This window comes from Plutella xylostella, chromosome 29 (genome assembly GCF_932276165.1).
Source record: "Plutella xylostella chromosome 29, ilPluXylo3.1, whole genome shotgun sequence".
Lineage (NCBI taxonomy): Eukaryota > Metazoa > Arthropoda > Insecta > Lepidoptera > Plutellidae > Plutella > Plutella xylostella.
The window spans coordinates 2,560,789-2,583,362 of NC_064009.1; the positions used below are offsets into that span (position 1 = coordinate 2,560,789).

Consider the following 22,574-nt stretch of genomic DNA (forward strand, 5'->3'; position numbering starts at 1 on the left):
CAGCGTCAAAGCTCAAGTTTGTTATTATTCTGAGTGTTTTCCTTAAAATCACAGACACGCTACTGCAGGATAAAAATATTAAATTATGTAAAAAAAGTTTCACTTCATTCATTCAACATAACCTTAAATTCAAAACAAAAAAAAAACAATAGTAAATTATTATTTTAAATTATTGTTAAACACTAGTTAAAAAGCGTTAAAATGACTCTCCAAATCACAAAGCACCTCTGCGCATCTTTTTATTCTAAAAGTGAGTTACTATTACCGATCGCCGCTAAATTTCTATTTATAACCAATAATATCTTTTGCTTTATAATATTTTTTACGTTTCAGTGGCCTCACGGGGTTTGAGTTGTTCACCAGCACTCAGCCTGAAGCGCTACAGAGAGCAGCAAGGTCTTCCCATTAATAAAAACGTTGAAAGCGTTCTTACTGATGGACCTGACTATACTTTCCTGGATGGAAGGCCTACCCCTCTTCTGGTATGGAAAACCTTTTTGAACTGCTCAAGACGAATCTATCTAAGGCCATTAATAATTCTTCGAAGAGACACAGCTTTTGTAGGAGATTGTCTATTCAAATGTTAGGTATTACTTATGTCCCTACTTATCTTAAAATTTCAATTAATGTACCGTCAGGAAAAGAGATGTGTGTACCGGCACAGTGCAAACAGTTTCATCCTGAGACTCATCAGTGTAAGATAGATGAAACAAATAATATTTTATCAATACATACAAACAATCTCTATAGGTTAAATACCTATTTTTCATAAAATATGTCACCTTTCAGTACATCATAAAATTAAAAGATCATAAAACCTATGAACCTAAACTTATTAACAGCAATTCTATTTACAATTTCAGCACAAACAAAAGAAGCGTTTAATAAAACAACAAGGATATGCTTCTAAAATTGTCGAGTTGAGCGCAGAACTTGACTTTGCTATAGAAAGAGAACAGAGCATCCAGAAAGCCAAAGAACAAGAGAGACAGAACATCCTCGGCAACCGTTTGAAACCTAAAGGTTTGAACTTATTGAAGAAATCATAATTACATTGTAAGTTCTTCAAACATTATATTTTATTAGCATAGTCTGTAAATAGATTTGTTTTAATTAAATTTTGGTATTTTATTTATGGCTATGTTTAGTACTTGTCAAAGGTTTGACCCAGGATTAAATAAGGTTTACATCTCAATGTAAGTATGTACATGATTGATGTACATATTATTATTATTAGGGGCCGTCCAGTAATCACGTGAGGTCGTTTTTCTCATTTTTTGACCCCCCCTCCCCCCCCTGGATCACGTGTATTTTTTTGGAAGTCTATGTAAAGGCAATTTTTGACTAGAAAAAATATAGGTCATACTACAAATTGTTAAAATTTTTGTGCCATTCAAAATTTCGGTTCAGAAATACTTAGCGCTTTTTGACAAAAAATTAACACACGTGATTTCTAACGAGACCCCCCCCCTCCCCCCTCGTGATGTTTCGTGAGGTTTTCCATACCCCCTCCCCACCCCCTTTGAGCCTCACGTGATTAATATGATGAGGCCCCTTATATGATGAGGAATCATAGAACCTGATGATATCATTCTTCTTTATGAAATCAGATATTCAGTTTCAGTATTGAATTGAACTAACTTCATACCTATTTGTGTTCAGTATGCAGATAGATGAATAATATTTAAAGAAACATTTAAATGATATCACCTTACTTTATTATTCACGTTAAATATCACAAACTATTTGCTCAGTCTGGCTTTCTACATTATTATAATTGTAACTTAAATTGAATAACATACAATGAGCAATTTTCACATTCACACTATGAATTAATTAAAAGTTGTGTACACATTATTATAGTTTGTAGCTGTGGTTTATAAAGCTACATTGCAGGCTGTCCTTGACTCATCTTCCAGTAATGGCCGCCCAAGCTTAGGAGCTCAGCATGAGTCCCCTGTTCAACTATTTTACCTGAAACACAAGTAATAACAATAACTTAGTAAAGGCCTATAGTGAAACTGATAGATCCACACATGTTCTTACACAAAGCAAACTCACATACATACTTAATGTAAGAGGGTATATTATTACTGCAGTTGTATTTGATTGAACCACATAATTATCAGTTCATTCATATTAATTATCAACTCAACAAAGTCATCAATTACCTTTATGAATAACACAAATCAAATCCGCATCCTTGATCGTCGACAGCCGATGTGCAATCGTAATGCACGTGCGGCCCTTAGCGGCGGCATCTAGCGCTTCAGACACAGCCTTTTCACTGGATGCGTCCAGAGCTGATGTGGCCTCGTCCAGTAGCAGCAGGCGAGGCGACCGGATCAGCGCTCGAGCGATGCAGACGCGCTGCTTCTGACCTCCAGAGAGTTGGGCGCCACCGGGGCCTAGGTTTGTGTCGTAGCCCTGGGAAAATATACTTATAGAATACAGACCTAAGAAATACGGGGGGTTTTTGAAAGAAGGTAAGAGATTAAATAATGAAGGGGGGACTTGAATACTAATGGAGAAGAAGTGGAACATATTTCCAGCATAAGTCAGTCATCTCAGCATCTGAGACAAGCGTTGGTATATACCTACGTAAGCTGACACCACTCACATTAGGCAGCGAAGCGATAAAGTTGTGAATATTAGCAGCTTTCGCTGCGGCAATGATCTCTTGCATCGACACTGCCCTTCCGTTGTCTCCGTATGCGATGTTGTCTGCGAGAGTCGCGTCGAACAGCGTGGGCTCCTGTTGCACCACCCCGAGCTGGCGACGCAGTCGTGGCAGAGTGACGGCCTTGGTTATGTCCAGATTGTCCAGTTCCTGGAAAGTTTAAGGACGTTTAGGGCTTGCATAAAGCTTACAACTTGCAGTTAATAGATTGCTGTGAAACGGGTATGCTACGTTTAGGGCTGTGTAAAAGAAGGCCAAAACTTAACAAGCAGCTAGTAGTTCTCTGTGGGACGCAATTCCTACGTTTAGGGCTGGACCAAAGCTTTTAGCTAGCACCTTACAGTTGGCTGTTATTCCACTCCATTCTTGCAAAGCTTAACTTCAAACTCACTATAGTCCCCGAGTCTGGATCATAGAACCGCAGCAGCAGTTGCAGCACCGTGGACTTGCCGCATCCTGACGCTCCCACTAGGGCTACCGTCTTCCCCGACTCCACTTTAAGAGTCAGGCCTTGAAGCACCTTCAGGTGGGGTCTGGTCGGGTAGCTCATCTCGACGTTGTTGAAACTGTAGTCTCCGGTTGCAACCTGCAAAGTTTTACGGTTAAGTGACGAATCAGAAAAAAAAACCGTTAAGGAAGGGAAACCCTATTTTATGGGATTTTGGAAGGTTTCTGATTGGCTATTAAAAATCATACTCGACTGCAAACTTCAGACCAAAGTGGCCAAAGTGTTCGCCAAACGCAGCACGCATCGGGGAATTTCGCTCTATTTCAACTGCTACAATATTGCTCGCTTGCCCGAAAGGCTAAAAGGAGAGCATAGTAAAATAGTTTTTTCCTTACAGAGGTGAAAAATGAGAGGGTTCAGTTACTGTGAGTTGTTTGCTTTCGATTCAATGCGCGAGCAGGCACAGTTTTTTTTAGCTTGACTTACCCAGTCCCTCCTATCTTTCAATCCATCGGCAGTCTTGACTTTTGGAACCCGGTTGATGGTTGCAATAATTCTGGCTCCACATGCCCTTGCTGAGTTGAAGTTAGGGGCGTGGATCAATGATGCTCCCAGTATGTAAGCCCCGTACATTATGGAAACAGTAACTCTAAAATAATAGTGAACAAGGCATTAAAAATAAGTAATAATATACATAAGGCGAAAATAAACAAGTTATGAAAGTCAGCTAACACTCCAGGCAATCCATTTTACAAAGGATTTCTTTGGTTGTTCTAAGTGACTACATTTTTTCTCTTTAATACTCACATTAAAACATGATTATACTGCAATCCTTCGTCTGCCACTAGGAACATTCCATAGCATGATGTAGACATGAAGCATAGGAAAGGCGCATATATGCTAGTCCCGTAGACCACACCTCTCCATCTGTTCTGGACCGCCAGTTCCTCCGTTGCCAAATCCATTGAAGCTGAAAGCTTCTTTAGGAATATGTTTTCTACAGCTGGAAAGTAGAAATGAAAAATTATTTACGGGTTTGGGTAGGTTACCTAAATTTTCTGGTCTTTCCAAAAAGCTTTTGTGAATTTAATCTTTATCTAATAGATTTTTTCTATGGTTTCTTGCTTCTGTTTTTAATAATAACATATTGTTAGGCCATCATTATCGTCTTCCGCCAATATGTCTCTTGTACAAAACTTATATCCTCGCTGCCTCATCCAACAACTACCGTTCTAAGATCCAACAGACTGGCGGGTATCCCACGCTACGTTTTACTCCTTGATATCTCACCTAAACTCTGCACTGTCCTGATGCTGACCACTGCTTCAGTGGCGAGGCCCGAGAACGTCTCCATTATAGCTCTCTCCTTCAGCACAGATTTCTTCGAGATCACACCTTCTAGCCAAACACTTCCAACCAACTGCGGAATTATTAATACATCAATATTAAAAGTTCAATATTTAAAATACAAATCAGCAACTATAACTACTCTGTCCATCTGAGGTCCATCTTATTGATAGGTTTTTGACGTTCGCTTATGTCTGGTAAGTAAAGTTGGTTTTCATTTGCAGTCATCAAATAGGTATGTATAGGATTTCGAATGTCAAAAAACCATTAATAAGTTGGACAGAGTATATTTACATTACTTACCATAGGCAACATGGCGCACCCAACAAGACTGATCTTCCAACTGTAGATAAACCCGATAACTAGCCCGATGAACAGTGAGCTGAACCCTTGCAGTATCAGGCCGATTCTTAGTCCAGTAGCCCCCTTCACCTCGGCCACATCGTTGCTCAGACGATTGCAGAGTGTCCCCACGGTGTTGGACTGTCTGTCGTAGTATCCCATTTCCTGGTAATAAAAAGCTCAATTTACTTAATGTGAAAAGCATGTGTTTCTCTTCCCTTAAAAACTGAGTTCCCCAGTAGGCGCTGCGTATCCCGTGATACAGGGTACTCCAGGCTGGCTGTGATGCAGATGCGATTAATTCATTCATGCTTTCAAAGCATAATTTATAAAAAGAAAAAAGTTTCCAAATAGGTACTCTCCAGAAATACCTGATTAAGCAAGCTCTTGAAGTAGGCGACGCGTAGTCTAGTGGTCATCTTCAAGCCCGTCTTGGTAAAGATGACACTCTGGAGGCAGGTGCACCCGGCTGAGACCAGTGCGTTGAGGAGCAGGAGACCAGCGTAGAAATTAGCTTCTCTGGAAACGACTTCGGCGTCGTGGTTACTGAAGATCTGTATTGAAGGAGACGATAGATGGAGATGAACTTGGATCGCTAAGAAAGAAGAGTAACAAAGTGTTCCTATACTGGCCAACGTACCGACATAGACAGATTGGTTAATTATGTAGGTACGATTATTAACTAATGATAAGCCTCTACTAAACGATCGAAAACACCACATACAAAATTCCTTGAATCATGCGATCAGAGCGTTATGGATCCTTTGGTTAACCCTGCTGTTAAAATTTCATACATCATTTATTAGAAACATTTAACATGCTACATAAAGAAAATGTGTTTATTATCATTCTTACCAAAACAATGTATCCCATAACAATGGACATAACTGGGAAGCATGCACCTAATACGAAAGCAGCTATACACCCAATCAGTATCAAGTGCCATTCGGGAAGATTCTGCTTTAGTATGTCCCAACTGCTGACTTCTGGTATTGGCTGTTTGGAAAAAAATATAGTGTAATAGGTATTATGTAGCCATCTATTCGACATTCGGTGGAGAGGTCTTTCACGATGCATGTAGTTAGCAATGAGTTCTTTTGAATTTCGTACAAGGTTGAAAGAGCAAAGTACAAGTTTTCCGGAGGGAATGACGGGACGAACGGTCGGTAATTACCGAAAGTGTCACTTGGAATGTAACTTATGGGATGTCCCATGGAAAAGGAAACAATCTTACTTCTTCATCCTCGTATTCATCCACATCTTCCACTTCAACCTCCTCAGCTGCCATCGACGACGATATCGAATAACGGGGACCAGGAGCGAAATCGAAGGAATCTGGAAAAATATTAAAATTATATGGATTGCTATAGAACCTACTATATTAACTTTATGGCCATTTGATCAACAGAGGCCTAGCACGCACGCACTGCATGCCATAAGTTATTTTTGGCGCCTGAAAGAATACAATGATAATATTTCTCTAGCTTCAAGTTTTCTAGCTTTGTTATTTAAATACTAATGAAAATAAGACACAAGTACCTACCTCTCCGCATAGAAATGTTTCTCACGGTTTTTCTACTGGAGTGTCGTTTCCGATCTTCTCTCGCGGCTAACTCGGCGGGTTTCTTATCTTCCATCACATTTTCAATTATATCCGGCTCCTTCGTTTCCTTACCGGTAGTTACCAACTTCCAATATATCCCTGCGAATTTAATACATTTTAGATAATTATCTTTAATCGTACTTAGCTAACATACCTATCTAACTTTGCTATGCTATGGCTGTTTTTATTCCATATTGCTGTGACATTTTCCCAAGCGATGTGGAGACAATCCAATTCCAGAAAAAACACGGTGTGATGTGAACCAATATCCCATTTGCCAATTTTTTGTGGTGTGACGATAAAACGAGGACGTCAATGGGAAAATATTAAGTCTGACCAACCTACCTTGTTTGTTCATCAGTTCTTCATGTGTTCCCATTTCCACAATGGTGCCTTGATCCATGCAAACGATACGATCGGCATTAACTATTGTAGATAATCTAAAACAACAAGTCATTTGAATTTTTCACGCTTAGCCGATATCCCAGATTGAATACGGTGGTTTATTTTTGTTCGCTTATCAAATAAATATTGCAATACAGATTCTCTATCTTATGGATCTTACCTGTGAGAGACGCTGACAGTAGTGCGTCCCTGGCTGGCTTTGTCCAAGGCTACCTGGACCATTTTCTCTGACTGAGGGTCCAGGGCAGATGTGGCTTCGTCCAGAAGGAGAATAGCTGGATCTCGAAGCAACGCCCTCGCTATAGCAATCCGCTGCTTCTGACCTCCTGATAGACTGGTTCCGCGTTCACCGATCAAGGTTTCGTAGCCCTGGTGATTGAAAATGATATGTTTGTTCAGGTCTTTTGGCTTCCTTAGCTTAAATTTTACAGTCGCTATCTTTTTCATGGAGGACATTCTAAATGTGGACCTCACAGCAAGAGGTAATTTGCGAAATTCCCTTTCCATGGCCCTTCATGACCTGAGACAAAGGGAAAATAATTCTCACCTTATTTTGAACTCTAGTACCTCGAGTTACGGGCGAAAACCAATGGTTTTTTTTAAATTTCCATGACTTATTAAGGGTTAAACTTACATTACTCAAGTTGACTATGAAGCCGTGCGCAAACGCAATCTTCGCCACTGCCTCAACTTGCTCCTGGGTCGCGTCGGGGTCACCAATCATTATATTCTCACGAATAGTCCCGCGAAACAGAACGGGCTCTTGTCCAACAATTCCTAAAACATACGTAAACATGTACATTTGCTAATCTTCTCGATTTATAACCAGGTACTCCCACTCCCATGGCCGACGGATCGGTCGATCGCTCACAAGAACCTCCTCTCATTTCTGATGTTCCGACATATGCATATTTATGAACAATCATGTCGACATGGTCAACTAATTGGATTGGTAACACCACGATCAATAAGAATAGCAGAAAATACCTATGCTGGATCGCAGCCATCCCAAATTAAACTTCTTGACGCACCTTCCATCCAGCTTCACTTCTCCCGACTCTGGGTCGTACAGTCTTTGTATCAGCTGCAGAATGGTTGACTTTCCACATCCAGATGATCCAACAATAGCCACGTTTTCTCCAGGCTTAATGTGCAAAGAAAATTCTTTCAGGATCTGAAATTACCATTAATGGGCGGATTACAATATTTATTGTAAGTACCTAAGTTAAAAGCCCTTTTCTTACTAACACCGCCTAGCACGGGGCGCAAGACGCGTACGTGAAGACGTGACCAAAGCGACTTTGGAACGTCTTGGCGTGCGTGTCTTGCACAAGGTGGCTAGGACTTCTGGATTGATTACCTAGATTGTTCATAAATAACTAAGCATTTCACTTACCTTAACATTAGGGCGAGAAGGATAGCTAAACTTGACCTTTTCTAGCAAAATGTCCCCCTTGAGATTTCTTGGTTTTAGTCCACCCGTGCTTAAACAGTCAATTTGTGGCTTTTGATCTATAAGTTTGAAGATATTGGTGGCTGCCGCCTTAGCGTCGGTGAATGATGACATGTGGGGTACGCAGAATGTGATAGACTGTATCCCTATGTAGACACTGAAGAGAATCTGTAAATGAAGAGTTTTTTGTGTCATGATAGTTATCCCATTCCACGGGAAAGACATCTAACAGAACCCTTATTACCTTCGAGTAAGGGTAGTTTTTGTTATCAGAATAGATGTCTTTCCCCGTGTAATGGGATATAAGTGACGAAAAGGCTTCGTATAGGGTTAATGTTTATAATTTAGGTAGGCTGAAATGATATGTTAACGATCTTGCAGAAAGCTGATGTATTTAATATTGATTATTTTACGGTAATACGCCTGATTGTCTACTCTACTCTAGGGCAGCAGAACCAACATTTCCAGATATTACGAATATAACTATACTTACACCAAAAAGGTTCCCAACAGAATACTGCCGTTCGCTCGCCGGTTTGTTCATGTCGTTCAGAACGAGGCCGGTGCCGTAGAAGATGCAGATGTAATTGACGGAGTAAGCCAGGAACCAGTTGAAGGAGGTCCCGATGCCGTTGTACACTCCACGCTTCTCACCGCACGCTGCAGCTGGGAGTAGCAGTGATTGGTACCTGGAATTGTATGGTCTAAAGTTTAGCAACACTCAGTCTCGACTACAGCTAAACATTTCTTCAATATGCTGTGTATTTGGGTCTAGATATGTAGAGATTAAAAGGTTCCGGTATGTTAGTTGCTAAAGTCTTTAAACAACGATAATCATCATCAGCTTATTTATATTACATAGTTCAGTTACACGGTCATGATCTTCATGCATGGAGGTATCTACCTATAATTACTACTCTTTGGAAGTAACACTGGCATCGCAGCCGGTAACATCTGAGACAGGTAGCCGATCCACTACCAAATATTCTGCATTAGAAGTTCCAGGACAATTTCAGGAGTGTTTTGGATTAATTTAAGATTCCTATTGTCTTCGATAATGTTATGACTTACCTCTCCAAACTTTTCTGTTCTCCGCCGAACGCCTTCACTGTCCTAATGGACTTGAGGATCTCTTCCGCCAGCTTGCCAGCTTTACTGAACATGTTCATTTCCTTCATCGATGAAAGCGTTTGATACTGGAATTATAACATACTTATTATTACTTAACTAAGTACATAGGTATGCTGGATGGGTTAAAGACTTTTTTACAAATGACAATGAGCTAATAATCGTGTACTGCCTTTTATGATCTTGTAAGACCCTCACTACTCTTTCCTCGACGTTTAAGTTACTGTTATGCTATGTTTACCTTCTCGTTTCAGTTTTGTTCGCTGAGACTTGCTTAGGACGGTTACGCTAAACTTAGGACGGTTTTTGTCTGCCAAAGATTGGCAGTAAATATAACGTTTTAAAATTAATAAACGTCCACCTTTAAGTACCTACCGTACGCAACGGTCGCATTGCATTCAGTTTTCTTAGGACAGTAATTCACACAAGTGCGTCCACTCAATCGCCATTTCTCCGTATATTTATGACATAAGTACTTATATTTGGTGCGATAGGTACGTATGGCAGCGATAAGTGGACCTAACTGTAAAACCTCCATTACGCTAAGACGGATCATCCACTCACCCGACTAAGCAAAATACTGGATGCAAATGTCACAGGCACCATGCACATGCACACCAGCGCCAGCTGCCAGCCCAGCGGCAGCGCCTGCGACAGGCAGATGACGGCGCTGCCCACGTAGTTGGAGATCACCGTCAGCTTCTCGCCCATGCCCGAGCGGAGCTTCTGGAAGTCCCTGACGGAGTGGTTTGTGAGATATTTTGGAGCTAGCGGTCGCGAGGTTTGTTATCGACGTCGTCGGTAAAGTTTGTTCGTTCTTTTCGAAAATTACAGCGCCGTATTTATAATGAATCGCGATAAAGTGAGGTTTATCCACGTCGATAACGAACCCGAGCAGCGGCAGCAGTATGCATGATGTAAGAATTGAAAAAACGATTCGACTTTCCTATAGAGTAGCTAAGATCGTATCGACGTCACACCTACTTCGTCTACTATGCAAATTAAATCGCAATTTCTTCGTTGTGATTGCGATAACACATAGGAAGCCCTCGAAAAAAGCTAGTGTGTGAATAAAAAATACATTTTATTAATTAAATGAAGGGTATAAAATAACTTACTCTGACATTCTAGAAGCCAAGTTGAATGAGGTGTCCGTGTCGTACCACGCCATGTCTTGACGAAGAACGGCATTCAAGAACAACATTCGTATTCGCTGGAGCTGAAATAATAAATAATAAAACTTCAAAACATACGGATCTAATGGCCAAGTGTATATAGGTAAAGGGTCTTAAACCGATCGAGCAGTGAAAATCTACTATAATTTGTATGGCGCGAAGCTACCGCAGTGTATACCGCTATACTCTGTCCATTATATTATTGGTTTTTTGACATTCGAAATCCCATACATATTTGATGACTGCAAAGGAAAACCAACTTTACTTACCAGACATAAGGAAATGTCAAAAATACAATAACACGCCACGCCATACCAATTCGCGTTTTTTCGCCACTAGTTACTCGAACAGAGTACATACTCGCACTCCCCATGCAGTTTTAGAGCGGCATTGGAGGTAGGTATGCTAGCTAAATCTGGTAACAGTAACAGGTATGTACGGCCGGGGGAAAAGAACCTGACCCCTTTTAGATAGCATTGTTACTATGTGAGGGTTTAGTAGGTTTTTACCAAAGACTGTAAGTACATAACATCACTAACTAACACCACGCCAGTGAATGTTTATGTTTTTGGCCTGTATGTTAATTAACATAACTATGTGTTCAAAATAACCGAAGCTTCGCCATCACATCGTCATGGAATATCAATGAATGAAAAGTAATTTGCGAAACGAAAACTCATTTGTATTGTTTTTCCTTTGGAGTTTATTGTTTGGATATACAACCCGCGCAAAGTTTCTAGACACCTGGCCCAAAAATCTAACCCTCCCCCGCTTCCCCGCGCGAGGCCCCGCTCTCGTCCTTTTGTAGCGTTAGCATAAGTCCGTCGCAATTTTATCGAAGAATTATCGGACGACTACCAATAAATATTTTTTATCGTATACTTTTTTGTTACTACTTTAACAAGTATAGTTATCAACTTGAATACTTATATAAACAAATATTTATATATTTTATTACAATATAACAAAAGTCAGGTTTTTGTTGTGTGTTTTTACCGGAGCGCTACATGTGTATTATAATTATAACGCCACTACACGTCCGCGGACGCCTCAGTCAGTGAGTCCAGCATCGTTTCTTCTCCACTTCTTCTTGATAACTCGAATGCGATGCAAACTCAAGTAGTAGTTAAAAGTACTAAACACATAAATAGCTGCGACGGCAGCGGTTTCGATGTCCATGTTTGCGAGTAGCGTCTGCCGATATTGAACTCAAGACTGACCAATCAACAGACGTGTGGTCGCTGTAGAGATTTGTCTGCGGATGCTTTCGCGTACGTCTGCAGATGCATCCGCAGACGTGTAGTGGAGCCATTATGTTTACGTTCTCGCAACAATTTTCTTTATAAAATTATTTCCATTAAAACTGCGCAGTATCAATCATAAACCTCGCCAGGTTTATGATTTTTCTAGCCGAGCTTAATTATAAAAATACTGATAGCAAAGAGGAAGAAAAAGAAAGAAGAATTTGGTAATATCGATATTACTTTTTTTGCACTCAGTACAAAAGACAAATGTTATTTAACCCAGGTGTCTAGTTATCTCGCCCGCCTTGTACGTACGTAAAGAGGTATTAGTTATCGATGATGGTGGTGTATTTTAAAATTAAAAATAAACACAATAAGCCTCAGTTTCACCATACTCTGTTAGATCATAACAAGGTATTACCTAGTTGTTAACTTTTGACACATCTGTTATAGGAATTTAATATGGAGATGACATATAATCGATGACATTACAATGTAACAGGGGTGTTAATGATCTGACAGACTATGGTGAAACTAGGCATTAGTTGCGATAGTCTTTTTTTAACCGTGAGTACCGAAACTTTACTGCTTTGCTATTTATCCACGTAATTTATTGCTGCGTTCCTATTGGTCCTAACAAATGTAAGTGTGGAAGAGACATACTCAGTAGGTACTCATCTATTAAAAAAAGGAGTAAAGGTAGGTACTGTAGAGTCTTACCTGCCGCAAAGCGCTCCAAATGACCAGCTTGACGGACAACACAGCAACCAGCAGACACAACACGGCCATGCCGGTCATGCCCGACGCCAGCGCCACGGCGTCCTCCTTTAGGGCTCGCATGTTCTCTTCATTGCTGGCGTTGGTTCTACGGATGAAATGCGGGACTTCACTGAATGATCGATTCAGAAAAGAGTCAATTTGGCCGACCTAATCTACCTATATCCCATTCCACAGGGAATGACATCTTATAGAACCCTTATTACATTCGAATAAGGGTAGTTTTTGTTTGTATCAGATGTCTTTCCCCGTGGAATGGGAGGTATATTATAGCTCTGAAAATTTAGCCACTGGACATGACAATACGGCCATATTGACGATTAGTTAGGAACATGCAAGTGTAAAGTGGGACCCCTCAACGCTGGACCAAAGACCTCAGATAGGTAGCCCACAGTGGATGAGAAAGACATCTGTCCTATTGTGGCGCTCCAAGAGAGGCCTATGTTCAGCAATGGACGATTATGGGCTAATAACAATAATGATGATGAAAGTAGATATTATCAATGTATACTCACAAGACTCTGCCTCCACCCATCAACGCCATCAGTGGCAGAGCATTTGACGTTCGTTCTTGGAACGATGTCCTATCGACCAGTGAGTTTCTGGTCTCTCCATAGAGCATCAGACTGAAGGCTACCCCTACAGCGCTCAGGAAGCCCAGTATAACCCCGAATATTGTGGCCAGAAGTTCGATCCACGTCGCATAGCGGAACTGTGAAGGAAAGGTTTGTTAATCACTATCTTCTCTTAGAAATTGCTCTTAGTAATAACGCCGCCAATTATACTGTCTATGTTGTGCATTTCCTTTTGTAATTTCTGTTTGTGTGCAATAAAGAATTATCTAGTTTATGTTTATGTATTACTATCTAATAACTGAATTGTGTTAACTTAACTTATAATGATGAATAACTGAATACCTACCATAAGTGATAACTACTAGCTAATTACTAATATACCTTGTTACATAATGCATGTGCTATAAAAATATTTTACTATTAAGAGTAAAATATTAAATTATTTATTAGTAGCTCTTAAACCTTTAATGGATTCCTGCTGCTTGTATTAGGCATATTGTATATTTTTGTGTAATTTTTTGTTCAATAAATAAATGAATGAAATGAGTTATATTATCTATCTTTTCTTCCAATATTCGCTTCGGCTGAGGCTGCGTTTCCAGTAGGCACAATGTTCGCCTGTAAAGTCTGTGTGTGTAAATTTCGTAGAAATATAAAACTGGACAAAAACATTAAAAATATTTTTTATTGATGATGAAGTTATGATTAGCTGTGTTATCGTCATCGCGTTTGTATATTAAATACACTCACGGGCAATGAAATAGTTCCACTCACAAAATGCCGATACCAAACAACCCTAATTTTTTCAAACATTACTTTTAACATTTGAACAAAATATTACCGTTTATACCTAGTTAGTAATCCTGATGCTCTGTTAAATGTACTTCAATGTTGCAGAAAGCTTAATTTAGCCTTTTCCGTTTATGAGTAAATTGGTGTTTTTCGCAGTGGAAACTTTTCATTGTCCGTGAGTGTAAATAAATCGAGTGTGTTTATGTAAGTATAGGTATTATGGATAGGTAATCTAATCATAAATATTGGGTACTTACAATTTGGAAGTAACTAATAGTCTTTTGGGCTTCGGGTTTCTTCTTCCTGAAACTAGAATTTGATAATGATAACTTTTAAAGCAGATTCTATGCCAGGAGTCTGAGAAAAAAAGCTCAAGGCACCAAAATCACACGTATAGTATTATTGTCTATGGTTATACACTCGAAATTAGGGCCATTTTGGTATCGGCATTTTGTGAGTGGAACTTTTCATTACTCGCCAGTGTAGTAGGTAAGTTTTGAAGTATCTGTTTAAATTATGTATCTTTGTAAAATTACAAAGTAATTATAAGTATCAATCATAACATTTCAAATGGTGTACACACGGCAACGTCAAATGGTTGGCAGGGCACACTAACGTAGTGTATGTGTGCACACTAACGTTGTCTATGTGTGCATAAACGCAGAAATCGGTTTACACACCAGTAACAAACCACACACACACACACAACAGCACAAACGAGTTTGCGCGTAGGCAAACGCCCGTATACCAGCTGTGACATAAGAATATCAACCGGTAGTGTTAGTGAAATAGTTTTAAAATTGATGTGAAGCAAAATTTCACTGCCTGTGTCTATAGACTTCGTAGCTCATTGGTAGAATGTTAGACTAATGAAATATAGGTCGTGAGTTCGAGTCCACGGATGGTTATTTTTATTTAACTTAATTCAAATTTTGCGTTAATTTAAACTAATATTGAGTATAAAATTAATATATTTGAAACTGACAAATGACTACAAGCTGCGTAGCTGTCGACTATTTCTCTTCGCCAAAAATATATGATTCGTTCTTCATTTGAGAATTAAAACCATTCTACCCTCATACAATATGAAGTAACGAAATTTGTTATTAGTTTTAGTGTCAATTCACCTCTGCGTCTGCAAAGTGATTCACTTTGTGATTTGTCAATTTAATTAATTACTCTTCGCAGTCACTATGGAAAGCATGGAAAGTCACTTAACCATGTTCAAAAAGGCGGAGATAATCGTATTTATATGAACAAAACATTACAATTAGTGAAATCGCAAGACGTTTAACGGTAAGTAACAAAGAATTGCAAATATTTTATTTGACTGTTAGAATATTTGTATTTGTATAAGCTAAGTATTTGTTTTTTTTTGTTTGCAGAGGAGAACTGTTTAATTATGGGTTCACCGATACACAGATTCGGGACATGTAGACAGTAGTCGTCTATACGGATGCATCACCACGCCATCGAGAAATAGTAGCTGCACATAGCGTTGATCCGTTCTGCAGCACCCGTTCTACGGCCACAACACATGATCTAGCCCTACAAACCGTACGGGTTCACTTGCGTGCTGCTGGGTTGCGGTGTCGGAGGCCGACGAAGAAAATTGCTCTAACCGGTCAGCATCGTCAAAAAGAGTGCGTTTTGCGACTGACTATTTTAAACTTTGATTGGTGCAACAATGTGGTGATATTTAGTTATGAAAAGTCCTTTAAGTCAGACAAGGATGGACGTAAGATATTATGGCGAAAAAGTGGCGAAAATTATAGTTATTGGGGTAAGCTCAGTAATTTTTATTTTTCCATTTGTATAAGATTTTAGTTATTTTGTTAAATACTTATTATTATTTACAATTATGGGTAAGCCAATGTGTTAATGATGTTATTGTTACTGAGGTTGGAATAAGTTATCTTATTTCTAGCTAATTAACATGTTGATTCATATAACTAATGACTTGCCTATTTACTTTAGTAAAACAGCCAGTCCATGCTTTTCTGATGTTTATTATGATTTAAAACAGATAATTGAAAATTTTCCTCATTAATATAAACTACAACTATGTTTTAAAACGAAAAACAACAAAAACGTAACTCCTTAATGTTTATGTTACGGCAAGAATAAATTTGGTAATTTTAACACTTAATAACTTGTTTCATTTACTTTCTGTGTTGCTTTTATTCGTATATACTACAATACAATTATTAACCATGTTAAAAATAAATTAAATCTATAAAAAAAAACAAAAAAGGAATATTGTAAGTTCAGTGGGATTTGAACCACCATACCGCTTAGTGTATGTCTTGTATCATACCAACTGAGCCATTTAACCTATTACAATGCCTTGCAAAATTTTGCTTCATATCATAAAAACAATGAATCATTGTCACTGGCACAACTACATGCTTACAATATCCATGTGTGGGTTTCCCAGAACTAAATAATTACGTCGACGTCGCCGACACACACATACACTACCTACGTTAGTGTGCCCTGCCAACCATTTAACGTTGCCGTGTGTACTTACATGGGGGGGTTGTAACATGCGACCCTTGTACCAACATTGGTACTTGCCTATGGCTGGTAACGGTCTCGGTGATACTCATCCTACTGGTAGGTTGAGTGTCTATAAAGTGCCGAGAAACGCCGTCTACTACCCGGGGTGACAAGGGTTCAAACAAGTAGAGCCAGCCAGACCACCGACCTACGTCCCCGTCGTGGCCCCTAGAAGTGCTGCAACATTGCACTCGTGAGTGTCACCACTCACTGTTGCAGTAACCAAACGGAGGTGGTCGAAAGGCGAGTCTCCAGCGCCTTAAAACTGGACAACCAGAGCAGGGAACATACCCGATATAAAATGGGTCAGTCTGTGGACCAGAGATGGCAGCCCCATCAGCAGACTAGGGTACAGCGGGCTAATCACCTACTTATCTGAATTAAAATGATTAAAGAAACAGACACAAATGGGATAAACCGGACTGATTTAAAAACGACGACCATTGGCATGAAAAAACGGACTAAGATTGGCTTCTGGAACGTAAGGACACTTAGGGATGATAGTAGACTTGCTCAAGCGGAAGATAATCTACTTAGATATAACCTGCTCTTTCTCGGGCTAACAGAAGTGCGCAGAAACGGTTTCGGTGAAGTTCAGGCACCTCAAGGCTGCACTCTCTTGTTCTCTGGTAAAGAAGACGAGAATGACACCAGTGAATACGGTGTTGGATTTCTTCTATCCAAGGAAGCCAAAAAGAGCCTGATTGACTGGAGACCTATCTCAGAACGGCTTGCCGTAGCGCGCTTTAATTCCCGAGCCCGTAAGATCTCCGTGATCATCTGCTACGCTCCAACAAATGTCGCAGATACGCAAGCAAAGGAAGATTTCTACAGCTTGCTTACGAAATCATTGAGCGAAATAAAGACCCAAGATATTGTCATACTCCTCGGTGACCTTAACGCCAGAATAGGATCGGATAACAAGAACTTTGAAAAATGCATGGGCTCACACGGACTTGGTGTCAAGAATGAGAATGGGCAAATGTTCGTAGAAATGTGCAGCAACCACAACCTAGTGATAGGAGGCTCACTATTCCCACACAAAGATTGCCACAAATATACTTGGACACATCCTGCAGGCCTGATAAGAGCACAGTTTGACCACATAGCAATAAGTGCAAGGTGGCGTGGCTCGCTGTTGGACGTAAGAAATCGCCGAGGCGCGGATATCGACAGTGACCATGAACTTGTAGTTGCACAGGTACGCCTCAAAGTTGCGACCCCCCACAGGCCCTCAGTGGGAAAAGTTGGGAAAAGATACGATGTGCAACGACTAAGAAGCAAAGAAACCCAAGCTGAGTTTAAGATCGAGCTTCGCAAACAGTACGAGAACATGAAGCACCCTGGTCAAGACATAAATGTGGAGTGGAACCAAATGAAAATGGTCTATAACGAAACCAGCTCCAAAATTCTTGGCCACAAAGCTCACGCAAGGGAAGATTGGATATCAGATCGTTCCTGGGACCTTATACGACAAAGAAAACTCCTCAAGGAAAAAAATGTTGCAGCCCCCTCAGATAGCACACTGCAACACCTGCGACTAGAATATAAATACCTGCGCAAAAAGATCTACCGCAGTGTACGTAGGGACAAACGTGAGTGGGCAGATAAGATCGCAGATACTGCCGAGGCAGCAGCTAAAAGAGGTGACATGAGAGATCTTTACAATGCTACTAAAACACTGGCAGGTAAAAACCGTCCAAAGAAACGTCCATTGCGGTCGAAGGCTGGAGACCTTATTACGACAGCTGAAGGCCAATTGTTGCGCTGGCGGGAGCATTTCACTGAGGTATTCTTGAGCTCTATAAGTAACGATAACCTACAGGACCCGCAGCCACTGGCAGGCATATCAAATAAACTGGATATAAGCACAGACCCACCCTCAGCTACCGAGATCCATAGCGCGATCAGGACACTCAAAGACGGAAAAGCACCCGGTTCTGACTTAATAGCTTCAGAAATGCTGAAATCAGACATTTCATCTGCAGTAAACATGCTTACCCCTCTGCTGTCTGATATCTGGGATCAAGAACTTATCCCTGAAGAATGGCGAACTGGACTTTTAATAACAGTACCGAAAAAAGGTGACCTAAGCAAGTGCTGCAATGGGGACTACCGTTTTTTTGCTCACCAGTTGGCGCCACTGTCGACCTAGGTCAAGAGGTACCATAGCTGTCAAACTTATCAAAGGAGACTGTATCAAATTGGCGCGAAATAAAGTTTTAAAATTTTGAATCTTATAAGCTTATTAATTATAAAATAACTATCATCACATCGAGTTACTATGCCGCAATGTAGTGTAGATCCGTTATGTTCGGAAAGAAAAGGAGGACTTATGTTAACAAGTGATAAAACTGTTCTAAAACAGTGGCTTGTGAAATAATTATTATCCGACAATCTCGTGTACTTATGTGAAAATCATTATAACCAATTTCAGAAAGAACATAATGTAAATAAGGATTAGGCATTTAATAAATACAATAAAAATAAAAGAATTACACACTGATTTAACTTTTATTTATCCTTTCCGTTTAAACACACTGCTATACAAAAAATATAACACATTAGTAATCCACACAATGAATGCTGGTTGAGTTGTTAGTTGAAACTAAATAATGGTAGTATAGTATACTAAGTATTCTATTATTTGTGTGAGTGTCAGTATCTGCACCTGGCTCACTCGAATGGAGCCTTTGTGCATATCGCCTTAAGGTCTAAACTCCACTCCTAAGCTTGGACCATTTCCTACCACGCTGGTCCTCTGCAGGTTGGTGGGTTCGAAAATCTAGATGTGCAGGTTTTATCACGATGTTTTAATTAACCGTAAGAGCGATGGTATACATTGTACATAAATTCCAAAGTACTCATTGGTGACAATATCTAGATCTGGAGTTTAATTATTAGTGTTCACACTGCTATACAAAGTTTCTGAAGGCCACTCAACAGTAAGTATACACTGAATCATTTTTTTGTACTCGTATGATGCTGTCCTCTACGTTTCCAACCAAGTTACTGTTACGGTCATAGTCTTGGTGTCTGTAAAAAGAAAAAACATAGCTGTTACCTAAGCAAACAAGCATACACTTCGTAAAAAATAAGTTTGTAAACAGTAAACAAACTAACCTCGGAATTAGCTGCTCTTTGAGACTGCTTATTTTTGCGCCTCTTTTCCTTAATTATTCAGCTTTCAACGACAAATAATCCATATTTGCGATAATTTTGCAAAAAGAGATCACTTTTCAACAGGGAAATGAACGAAAATACAATTTATCACGAAGCGCGCCAAACAAATTATATGAAAAGTAATATGTCACTTGACCTGAGTCGACACCAGCGCCCCTAGCGGCAAATTCACACGCGTTAGCCCCCATTGGAGAGGAATAACACTTTTACCAATCCCCTCAAAAGTCCTCAGTAAAATTATCTTGGACCGCCTTTCAAAAGCGGTGGAGCCACTCATCCGTAACGAACAAGCAGGATTCAGACCAGGAAGATCATGTACGGACCAAATCAATACGCTGCGTATTATCCTCGAACAAGCCTCGGAATTCCAAAATGAAATCCACGCGCTGTTCGTCGATTTTGAAAAAGCGTTTGACACATTGCATTGGTCCGCCATCTGGAGCCGCCTGGAAGAAGTTGGTGTCCCCACCAAAATAATTAATCTGGTGAAGGCCATGTACCATAACTACTCGTGTAGAGTCTGTCACGATGGCCTCATATCAGATCCAATAGAGGTTTCTGCGGGAGTGCGACAAGGTTGTCTTCTGTCACCTTTGCTTTTCCTCGTTGTCCTTGATGGGATAATGCTGCGCGTCAATGAACAAGTCCACCAAGGCATAGATTGGGAACCAGTTGGTAATCTGCAAGACCTGGATTATGCGGATGATCTATGTCTCCTGAGCAACCATCAATCTGACATTCAGAACAGGCTAGACGTGCTTAAATCGGAGTCTGCCAAAGCTGGCCTAAAAATTAATGTCGGAAAGACCAAATACCTAAGAACCGGCGACCACGTAGATAACGCGATTCTCGTAGGAACCGAAGAAGTGGAGATGGTATCACGGTTCACTTACCTAGGTAGCGTTGTGGCAGGCGATGGTGGCACTGATTTAGATGTCAGCTCCCGTATCGACAAGGCTAAAGGCGCATTTGCGTGTCTGCGCTCCGTATGGCAGTCAAAACACCTCTCTCGTAGAGTGAAACTCAAAATATTCAACACCAACGTGAAATCTGTACTGCTATACGGATGCGAAACCTGGAAGACTACGAAGACCCTAACACAGAAGCTTCAAGTATTCATCAACCGCTGCCTCCGACAGATCCTGAAGATCTTCTGGCCCAACACGATATCGAATGTAGACCTCTGGAAGAGATGCCACGAAGATCCTGTTGGTTTGCAAATAAAACGGCGCAAATGGAGTTGGATCGGCCATACCCTGCGTAGAGACCAAAATCACATTCCAAGACAGGCTCTTGACTGGAATCCGCAGGGCAAGCGTAAGCGAGGCCGCCCTAAACAAACATGGCGCCGTTCAATCGATGCGGAGATGCAGGACGCGGAGATGACGTGGTCCGAGGTGAAGCTCGCTGCCGTCGACAGACAGATATGGAGAACCGTTGTGTCTGCCCTTTGCCCCACGGGGGGGTCATAGGACGCCAAGAAGAAGTGTACTTACATAAAATACATTGATTCGGCGTGGAAATATAAAATTATCTGATGCGAATTTTGTCATAAATACTCGTAAATAAACATAAGTACCTACCTACAACTTAATTCATCTACCGTCGCCGTTGGAACTACAGTTTTAATATTATAACATGCTAACATAAATGTACCTCTAATATACTTAGGTATTTAACTTGAACGTAAGCGTAAACAGAGCAAACACCTTAGATTAACAATAATATTTATATACCTACCAACAAAACTAGGCAAAACACCATTCGCATTATGTTTACTACCAAACTGTTAAGTTCAACTTTAGAAGGGGTAGAAGTGGGGTGTTATTTGGCGAGTCGTTTTTTTGCACTTCCACTCCACCTTGTCCGTACGTATATTAATAATCTAGGGCAAACACCGACATGTGTTTTTTAATGGGATAAATATGTCATAAAACTCATTAATAATACTTAATTTTACCTTTTTTCTTAGAGAAAACACAATGAATTGTATCTTTCTTCAGAAATATTGCATATTTCACTAAATCTATTGAGTTAAAATTACCGCCGAGATAAAAAACACAATGATCTCGCAATTGACACGATTTTAAAGGATGTATATGGATTTTATTAGGGAATCAAGCACACGCGATATACACACACTTACCTTTTGAACCTTTTGTCCAACATTATAACAAAATCCAACAGATCTATTTATGAAACCACAATCTTAAAAACAACATGAAACAGCGAAGTTAATCGCACTACCGCACATGCTTAACTGTAACATTTGAGAAAAGACACACTTACTGAATTTTACACTGAAAGAATATTTTCACGCAAGTACTTAATTTACATAAAATACCATTACAAAAGGAGTCTCGCGTTTAAAATAATTACTAGGTATAATTATACCGAACTTACCAGATGTGACCTTGGAAAAATTGTTAGCTCTCTCGCAATTATCATTACCTAACCTTGATTTTTGTGTTGTATTAGGAAGAAAATTGGTAGGTACATCGTGGCATTTCATATTCCACTTGTAGGAACTTTTGCTTACAGATTTTAGAGCAAATAATTTTAGGATTTGCAGTAGGATTAGGTAGGCTTTTTAACCGACTTCAAAAAAAGGAGGAGGTTCTCAATTCGTCGGGATCTTTTAAGACACATGTTCTTTAACCATACCTATAATCTATGATACAGTAATTGGCATTATAATACATAATAAGTATGCCATTAAAATATTAAAATTAAACTCTACTTTTTATTAAATAGATACAGGCGATCAGTGGCTTAAACGTGCCTGTGATATTATGTGTTTTGAATTAACAGGAAAATCGTCATGTTAAACAATATAATATTATAATACTTTTCAAAATATGTA

At 39.9% G+C, this 22,574-nt stretch overlaps 2 protein-coding genes across 2 annotated transcripts; one reads left to right on the forward strand and one right to left on the reverse strand.

Moving 5' to 3' along the window:
• Nucleotides 1-109: 109 nt before the first annotated feature.
• Nucleotides 110-1,115, forward strand: LOC105388934 (39S ribosomal protein L52, mitochondrial). Its single transcript, XM_048631691.1, has 3 exons — nt 110-250; nt 334-482; nt 864-1,115. Exons 1-3 carry the CDS (start codon nt 202-204, stop codon nt 1,047-1,049), a joined length of 384 nt encoding a protein of 127 aa, XP_048487648.1. The 5' UTR covers nt 110-201; the 3' UTR covers nt 1,050-1,115.
• A 566-nt stretch (nt 1,116-1,681) lies between these two features.
• LOC105388937 (multidrug resistance protein homolog 49) lies at nt 1,682-21,982 on the reverse strand. Its single transcript, XM_048631638.1, has 25 exons — nt 21,858-21,982; nt 14,227-14,278; nt 13,118-13,314; nt 12,546-12,690; nt 10,525-10,625; nt 9,971-10,142; nt 9,350-9,474; nt 8,772-8,967; nt 8,222-8,446; nt 7,813-7,999; nt 7,460-7,602; nt 6,986-7,194; nt 6,766-6,860; nt 6,361-6,519; nt 6,052-6,152; nt 5,673-5,813; nt 5,189-5,371; nt 4,779-4,982; nt 4,419-4,548; nt 3,936-4,131; nt 3,615-3,777; nt 3,072-3,266; nt 2,621-2,830; nt 2,172-2,427; nt 1,682-1,974 (listed from the first exon to the last, which is right to left on the reverse strand). The coding sequence occupies exons 1-25, from the start codon at nt 21,878-21,880 to the stop codon at nt 1,886-1,888; spliced, it is 3,897 nt and encodes a 1,298-aa protein (XP_048487595.1). The 5' UTR covers nt 21,881-21,982; the 3' UTR covers nt 1,682-1,885.
• Nucleotides 21,983-22,574: the final 592 nt, after the last annotated feature.